This window comes from Pararge aegeria, chromosome 24 (assembly GCF_905163445.1).
Source record: "Pararge aegeria chromosome 24, ilParAegt1.1, whole genome shotgun sequence".
In the NCBI taxonomy this organism is placed as follows: domain Eukaryota; kingdom Metazoa; phylum Arthropoda; class Insecta; order Lepidoptera; family Nymphalidae; genus Pararge; species Pararge aegeria.
The window spans coordinates 7,908,665-7,917,953 of NC_053203.1; the positions used below are offsets into that span (position 1 = coordinate 7,908,665).

At 37.2% G+C, this 9,289-nt stretch overlaps 1 protein-coding gene across 3 annotated transcripts in view; it reads left to right on the forward strand.

Moving 5' to 3' along the window:
* The window catches only part of LOC120634479 (transcriptional activator cubitus interruptus-like), a 157,025-nt gene extending 147,736 nt beyond the window's left edge, over window positions 1-9,289 (forward strand). For all 3 annotated transcript variants that reach the window (XM_039905098.1, XM_039905100.1, XM_039905099.1), the window contains 8 exons: window positions 532-630; window positions 1,137-1,299; window positions 2,634-2,754; window positions 3,349-3,492; window positions 4,074-4,164; window positions 4,894-5,064; window positions 5,319-5,456; window positions 5,680-9,289. In XM_039905098.1, coding sequence (XP_039761032.1) covers window positions 532-630; window positions 1,137-1,299; window positions 2,634-2,754; window positions 3,349-3,492; window positions 4,074-4,164; window positions 4,894-5,064; window positions 5,319-5,456; window positions 5,680-7,818 — 3,066 coding nt within the window. In that variant the 3' untranslated portion in view covers window positions 7,819-9,289. The remainder of the gene's footprint in view (window positions 1-531; window positions 631-1,136; window positions 1,300-2,633; window positions 2,755-3,348; window positions 3,493-4,073; window positions 4,165-4,893; window positions 5,065-5,318; window positions 5,457-5,679) is intronic.

A 9,289-nucleotide genomic window follows, 5' to 3' on the forward strand; every position in this document is an offset into this window, starting at 1 on the left:
GACTACGGCCGTAACCCCTTCTCATTGTGGGAGGAGACCCGTGCCTTGCAGAGGGCCGATAATGGGTTGATATGATGATGACGTTAATGAAGATGATGATTATCTTCTTCCAAAAGTCTACGTCCTCTCTACCTACAGATCTTTTAAAGAAGATAGAGAGAAGGAGATCTCGCCTGATGAAGAAATCCTCTAAATTTTTTTTTCCACTCCAAGTTAGTCCTCGACTGCAATCTCACCCGGTGGTAATTGATGATGCAGACTAAGATGACAGTAGGCTAACCTGTTAGGGAGTATAGTAATCATACCCCTAATCAGGTTCTACACGACATGGCACCGGAACACTAAATCGCTTAGCGGCACGTCTTTGTCGGTAGGGTGGTAAACGGCCGAATCCTCCCACCAGACCAGACCAGAGAAAATTCAGGAATTATGAATATATATTATTTCTGCTTTCCATTAAAGTTTAAAATATGTAAAGCTAAAAGAGCTTTTTTAAATTATCGGTATTACTGAATGGTGATGTTTTTGCAGTTGTCAGCGCAATGTGGTGGAGAACTGGACTTTGGTGTATCAGGTCTCGGTGGCTTTAGTGATGAAAATGGGGCTCCTTACTTCAGATTGGACGGCGAGGTAAATCTTTTCTCTTTACATTCCTTTATATTAAAAAATTGCTACAGTAGTAAATGTATTAATTATCCGCTCGATAAGAATTGGATATTTTGGTACGACGAAATTATTTCGCTTTTGAACTCCTAAAATAAAGTCTGTGACAGCATATGTATATACATATGTTGTCACTAAACGTTCCTTCACACCGAAAAAGTCGCGGGGACCGCTAGTCTTATATAATGATCTTTCAAGATGTATTGTACTTTTTTTAATTATTTGTACAATAAAAGTTTATTTATTATTTATACTCTTTATTTGGACACCACTACCCAATACGGGAAATAAAGAAAGATTAGAGAGAAACACTAAGATTAGAATAGAATACAAAAGGCAGCCTTATCGCTTAGTAACGATCTCTGCCAGTAACCCAAAAATAGGTTTATTAATTTATTCATATTTTCACTTGTATCTTAATATTGATCACTTTTATTTTATCATCTTAAATTATATTTATTTTCCTTCACCAGGTGGAACAAGAAGTAGTTGGAGAAGTGGGACAACTGCCTCTCATGTTGCGTGCGATGGTAGCAATAGGAGAACCACGGGCGCACCATCACATGCCACGGTTCGGGAACAAGATGGGATTGGGAAGACTTATGCCACCAGTGCACGGAGCCGATATCGGTGGTGGTAAGGATAATATCTTATTTTTACTGCATACACTTTTTTAGTAATAAATCAACAGATGACGGACATTCAATAAGGTAAGTGGAAACACATCGTCTGCGCACACACCTTAATATTATTGACTCTGTATTTTTGTCAATACTAAAGCCCGTACGCCTGTATTTAAGGATTGAAGTATTGGTCAGAAATATTGACAATAATATTGACTGTGTGTTGCCCACACACATGTTAGAATTAATATCTCAATAATGTCTTTAATGTACTACTAGCGCCATCTCTTGTATACTAGCATAGTTGTGTACTTACCCGCATATATAATACCTGCTTAATAAAAAAATTGTAAGTCTATAGAAAAGCCACGACGTGTTTAATTAGGCTATGGGCCCAGTACTTATTTTCTTACTTCTTACTAGTACCATTGTGAGTTATTTACGTGTGAAATTGTAAAAATGTCGTCGGTGGGTTATTTGGTAAGCGTCCCGAAGCTTAAAGGACGAGAAAACTACGACGATTGGTCGTTCGCAACGAGTAATTTTCTGCTACTCGAGGGCATCGACATTGAAAATGTGCCCGAGTCTATCACGGAAGCTGACAACAAGAAAGCAGAGCAACGCAGAGCTTCGCAAGGTACCCGGAGGACATTTCCTGATAAGTGCCGCACTGTGCGTGTGTGGCGTAGGTGTTAAGCTACTTTTTTAACGTGTATAATATTGAGATGGGTTTTACCCGAATTAAACAAATATTATTATTAAACGTAAGCTTATAGAAAAGTCCTATTATAGTATAAAGGACTACGTAATCGATAAAAAAGCTTGGGTGTAAATTATTGCTCTAACCATCGATTAATAATTTAAAATGACATTGTGAGATGGTTATAGCAAAAAAAAACACCCGGCTAAGTCTGTTGTGGGCTTCTTCTTAGACCAGGACGCGTTTGGAACCCTCGTAGCTTTAGTTTTAAGTTTACGAATGTGGTTATCGCCATCATCTCACTACCGTGAAATTCTTATGTACGCATCAAAAGTGCCACCTATGGCTTTAGATCAGAACAACTTGCAACAACAATGTTGCTCTGAACAGAAATAAGTATGTCGCCATACTTATGGCACTCACTACATTGCACTCTCCGGAGGATCTCTGTCACAAAAAAATATCAAATACTCAAAAAAAAAAACATAATTCATTTATTTCAAGTTACTCTTTAATCATTTTTGTGACGTCAAGTTTGTTTATTTGTAGTGACTCTACCACTAAATGATCATATAGTGAGAGCTAGTCATGTATAGAGATAGATATGATTATACTCTATTAAATAATAATATAATGTGTTATTTCAGGTGGTATACATGGAAGGACTGATATAGGAGGTACAAATGTAGCAGTAGAACTAAAGTCTGGAGTTCCCAACACGAGGCGAGATTCTGGAATATCTTCCGGCAGCAGTTTGTACAGTGCCAGGTAAGTTTTATTCTTTCTTCTATTCCTATGATTCTTAATTATATCAGTTCTAAAACAAAGTCTTCTGCTGAGGTGTTTTTTATCATTTCTTTATTTGTACCAAAATGCCATGATAAGGATTGGTAATACCATCGATCAAATCACGTGATTCTTAAAATGCTTAACCTTTATCTGCATCTTCTTATCCGTATCGCTTATAAGCTAGTCGGCACAACATGTCTCCTTCAACAGACAGACTCGTTGTTTTAGTTTTGACACATTTTTTACAACTGACTGCCGGCCTGACGTCAATCCTTCTTGGGAATTTTTTGTTGCTGGAATTGGCGGTTATTCTTTTCGGTTAAAAGTGGTAAGATTGGTATCGCAACATCAGACTGTCTCCCTAAGCGTCAGCATGATATCATCACGGACTCTTTCGGAGAAGTTCCTCTTCCGATCAGACTCTTGTGCCATTTTTTAAACGGAGAAGATATACATACACGGTCAATATTCTTAGCTTTTAAAATCAAGAATCATGTGTAATTCATAAGCATTATCAATGTCACATATATGTTTTATAAATAGCAAGCTTATTCACAATTATTATCTCTACAGATCGTCAGATATCTCTCGCAAAAGCAGCCAGGCGTCAGTGGTGTCGGGTGCAGTGGTGACAACTACAGGCGTTGCCGGGCAACAAAGACTAGTTTCGCAGCACACAGCAATCTATGACCAACTGTCTCCTGATAGCAGTCGAAGGTGAGAGAATAATCTAATCTATACATTACTAAAAGTGTCCTAGGCTACGCCGGCGTATACCATTCGTATATGTATACTTTAACCCAATTATTTGTTTGTCCTTCCTTTACACCAAAACTATACGACCAATCAACTTGATTTTTGACATAGAATTAGTTGAAAAGACGGAGTAACATTGACTAATTTTGGTCCCAGGAAAATAATCGGGTTTTGTCAAAAACCGTAATTAATGAACGCGGAGAAGCTAGAGAACGACAAAAATATTTCGTTCACTGGGGCAAGCTAGTAATATTATAAAAGCAAAAGCGAATACAAGCGTTTCGCAAGAACTGTTAATTTTTTTCCGGATTTAGTTAGGCCTTTACTATTCTCCGGCCCATAAACTTACTTTATGCAAGATATTACCTCAATCCCTTGTACCGTTGCTGCGTGATTAAAGTAATACACAACAAGCAAACTGATATACTTTCGCATTTATAATAATAGTAAGGATTTTCCACAATTGAACCATAAACATTATTAAAATTGATAATGCAGTTCAAAGTCTTTTAAATTTTATTTTCATGTCAATCATTTTTCAGATCTAGTCAAGTATCATGCGTGGGATACGCTCCACCACCGTCGTCGGCATTAGCTGCGGTTCAAGCTGTCAGAACTTCTCAAGGCAATCAGGTAAGTGCCATGTAGTATGTTTATAAAAGTCAATTTTGGAAATACATAAAAAAGTTTTACATTTCTTGTTATCCAGCTAAATTGCGTGCGATAACGTTTATGAAATAGTTATTTATATAATAAGCTACAGCTTTAGTAGCAGTAGAGCTATTTGTTATAAAGACCCAATGTTTATTTATGCCGCAAAAGCAGTATGGTTGCAATGCTGTGTTCCGGTCTCAAAGGCGTGGTTGCTGGTGCAATAACAGGCTCATGAGGCTTAACAGAAATCCACCAATTCGCACGGGGCCAGCGTGGTGGAATACGGTCTTAACCCCGTCTCATTGTGGGAGGAGACCCGTGCCCTGTATATATGACGAGGCTTAACACCTACGCCTCATGGTGGTGGGCGGCACGTTGCAGGACATGTTCCATTTGCAAGCCCTGCGAACTTTTTCTCTGTTTATAGTCGATGGTTTACCACTAACCATCACCTGGGCCACCTGCTTTTTCTTCTTCTTCTGCTTGCGGCTCAGGTTCGCCTGGTCCCTGGTGTCACGTCGACCGGCTACGATCTATTATGACGCCTCTATCTATATCTCCCAGCAAGCATTGGTAGCCGCCAGGAATAGCAGCACCTTCTTTGCTAGAAGAAGTTTAGCATCCTCTGGTTGTATTATATAGATCGGCCACCTACTTAGTTCATCGATTAATACTTTAGGTTTACTTAACTTATTTTTGTATTTTTAGGCTGTACTGCTTCGAGGTGTTACATGTTCGGAAGTCAGAGCTGAAGAGTTGGCTTTGGAACTCGATCCTAATGTACAAATAAAGGAGGAAGCCAGAAGATTGTCAGAGCAGTCAAACCTTAGTGACCAGGCCCAGGGTTACCAGCCTTATCCATGTAACAATGATGATGTGGTAAGTACACCTAACTTTTGAACAGCATGTTAAAATTGTAGACGATGAGCTCATATGTGTATTTAAAGCATCACACATATTACTGATTTTTATTATTTTATCTGTACCTAAACCCAAAATTATCTCCTGAGCATGCTCCGATTTTGGAAGACCTGTTTGATTTGGAGTATAAAGATGGCAGAAATTATATTTTCACAAAAAATTAAATTTTATTAATAAAATGAAAAGAAATACAATCTATCTGTTATTTACAGGGTGATGCTCCTTTTCCGTTCAAAACAGAGGATGATCATGAAATAACATACAAAGAATCTCGATCCAACTCTACAAACACAGTGGTCATCACCACAGCACAAGTTCATCACCCAAACCAAGAAGTCAATCTGGAACAGGTAATTTGAACTACTACATATTCTATTAAAAAGTTTTATGCTATGAAATTTTCAAAACATCCATCATTATTCTTCCGAGAAGTTCTATAATTAATTTATGGCAGTCTTATTATTTATTTGCTTATAACTCAGGTAACATTTACTGATGCTAAAGATATGTTGATGTATTATGAGAAATTCATATTTTTAGGTACTTATTCTTATATGATTTTATATTTACCAGGTCGCTGAAGGAGAGATGGTGGAGAACAAGCTGGTGATACCAGATGAAATGATGCAATATCTTAACCAATCAATATTGGGAACCGACTCGGTAACACCAGCCAAAACGGAATCTAGCAATCCCGACACAGAAGGAGTGAACAACGAAAAAGATACGACAGCCAAAGACATTTTAACCAGTGAAATTCACAACACGAATAATTCCAGTGACAAAATCAGTGATGTCGCGACGAGTGACGATTCCCTTCTCAAAAATCTAGGTGCCATAGGAAGTGATCTCAACATAAGTGATATTCAAGTTGATTTAAGGTCATTAGATGTTAGTATGTCTGGAAACAGTGGCTCTCTATTAGCCTCAAAGTCTTTAGATGATAAGAACCCCCCTCTTCAGGAACAAGTTATTCCTGAAGTCACTCCAGAAAAATGTGAACAAGAATTCTCAAAACCCCCAACAAGCAATATAGTAACGAACAATCCTTTGCAATCGTTACAAACTATGACCGCAAACCAAACCGAGCAATCCACTAGGATGAGAGTCAATAACCCCCTACCTCAAAAGCCTGCTATAAGTCCAAAAACTGTTGTCATGACACAAACAATCATGAGTCCTAGTTTAGCACATAGCATGTTAAGTCCCCAGAGTCTACCGCATAGCTCAATGAGTCCACAGAGCATAAGAAGTCCGCAACACATGCCTCAAAGCATTATGAGTCCTGCCAGTGTATACAATGTCATGAGTCCGCAGAGTGTAATGAGCGTCATGTCTCCACAGCACAATGCGATGAGCCCGCAGAGTATGCAAAGTTTATTGAGTCCTCAGATGCCTAATCAAATGATGATGAGTCCCCGACACAACAACATTGGAAGTCCTCATTCGCAGAACATCGCTAGTCCAATGATGAACATGGCAAGCCCAATGACTCAGAATATAGCCAGTCCTATGAGTCATGGTATGCCAAGTCCGATGCATCCAGGACTACAAAGTCCTATTACAAGTCCCATGGTACAAAATATGTCCAATATGACAATGAACGTGCAACATGGCCAAAACCAAAATCCAAACATGATGATGAATATGAATCCATCTCAGCAAATGACGGCAGCTCCTCCATATAATAACCGTCAGAACTGCCCGGCAAAACATCCTAACAAAAACTTTAACAATGTTCCTAATCAATACCAAAACCAAAATTACGGCCAAGCTCCACCTTATCCGATGCAAAATCAAGTCAATGTTAATATGAGAAGCCAAAATATTCAACAATACCAGATGATGCAACAATACAATCAGAATCAGTCTCAGATCCAAATGATGCCAAATAATCATCAAAACATTATATATAATAATCAGATGACAAATTACGTACAATCTATGAACTATCCAAATCAAAATGCTCAGATGCATCCTATGCAGTTGTCCAGATCTTCAGTGATGAGTGTGGATAATAGTGGGAACATGAGTCGTGGTGCCATGAACAGTTACTGCGAACAGCAGAATGTATGTCCTCCAATGCAAAACGTTCAATACAACCAGAACATACAATATCCTCAACCACCACCGTATAATTCAGTGGCGAATTCCGTCAACGTAATGGGCCCACCGCCACCAAAGAATAACCATCAGTACAACCAGGCTATGATGAATAATAACCAATATTACAACCATCAGAGATCTTACAACCAGTGGGACTATCCAGGCAATCAATTCAACAAGCACAATATGCAAAAATCCGGGCAAAATTCAGTCAATATGTCAACTGGGAGTCAGAAACCTACAAACGGTGCGAGAGTGCCTATGAATTGTAATCAGATGGCCAAAAATAATGGGGAACAGCAAGCTGACTGCAGTATGAATAGCTTGAGAAGCCAAACCAACCAAGCTGATGTTCAAGTTTGGGACATTTCTCAGTCCCAAATAGAGGCTACAAACGGAAGAAAGAAGAACCAAAACACTATGCGCCAGGAGACATATCAGAGGACTTTGGAATACGTGGAGAATTGTGAGAATTGGAAGAGCTCTGAAATGGTTTCTAGTAGCACACATCCTCTACAGGGCGGAGACAATATGGTTGTGAACGATCTCCAAACTTCTTTATCTTCGTTTTATGAAGAAAATCAATATTTGCAGATGATACAATAGTGTTTAAGATTACAGTTGTTTTGATACGCTTCTTTCTTAACTAGGTGAGCGATGCTGTGATGCTATGGAATATAAATAGAATTAATGACAAATCATTCTATTGCATCACTTCCACCGATGGACTATAGCGGCTAGATATAGCCCTTTTCTAGGGATTTCCAAATCGAAGGGCCTCGTGCTGCAGTACTGTAATCTGCCCTCGGCCTCATCCGCGTAGACTATCTTTATGACGCGAACTTTTTATATGCGAACTTTGACGCGTGAAAAACAGAAGAACTATAACACTTATAATTAGAAGGGTATAATGGGAAAGGAATCAATCACTTTCTTACTAATTTGATATTTCCACCAAAAAGAAATATATCGATTAAAATAAAAACCCTTAAGGTACTTTTGTAGCAAACATCGAATTCCCTTACTCATGTTAGGTATAGAGTTTATAGCTAAGTTAGGCTTTAAATCTATCCCGTAGAGACATGAATTTTTCGTATATAAAGAGTACCACTGCAACATATCTTCATTTTTCTTTTATAAAAAGTTGGGGTCTTAACGGTTCATAAACCATTTCAGTGAAGAATATGAAAATGAAAAAGAGCTTTGTGTGTCATAAAAGAAAAACAAATCGGAATCAAAAGTAAATATTAAATCAAGCTTATGGTTTGTTGCTTTCTAAAGGAAGGATAAATCGAGAAATACTTCTTCGTATTTATAATATTTAGTAGGGTTTGTATCGTTACAATTTCCACATATAATCGGTTATTTCGAAATTTTAGCATTGCAAATCGCTCGCTTAGTATCATCATACTATATTTTAATTTTTTAAGTCAATAAATCGGAATGGTGCATAAATAATGCTCCAAGAGACTGATTAATTTTAAATTCTAAATTTACTTTGTTAAATTACATAATTGTAACAATAAAAAGACACGTATCGTACACATTTTAACCATTGTACATAATGTAAACAAACTTCTGACGAATGTCTTCCATTTATTAAGTACAGTAAGAGAATGTTGCATTTCTATGTGATTTAAATGCCTCAGTAATATGTAAAATTGTAGATAAACGAATGAATTTATTATGTGCCTTTATATAGATTAAAAACAAGATTTCACTGGTGCCTTTTCTAACGTAATTTTTAGACATTTTTATAAATATGACTGTAAGTTTCCACTGAGATTATAAAATAAATTTAACTGTACAAACTAGCAATGTTTTTTAGAATTTTTACAAATGTTAATTTTAGATTAGATATTTTAAGATCGATTTTATAGCGTAAATTTAGTTTCATAACGCAATACGAAGCAATGTTTCGGTGACATCGAATCTCCTATTTTAGTGTTTTATCATGAGATTACTAGGTTAAGGTATAATTGTTAATGTTTTTTTTTATTTAAAGACAAATGAACAACGCACAAAACTAAAGTGTAATAGATTATAGTGACATTGTATTTTGTAATAAATTATTGTT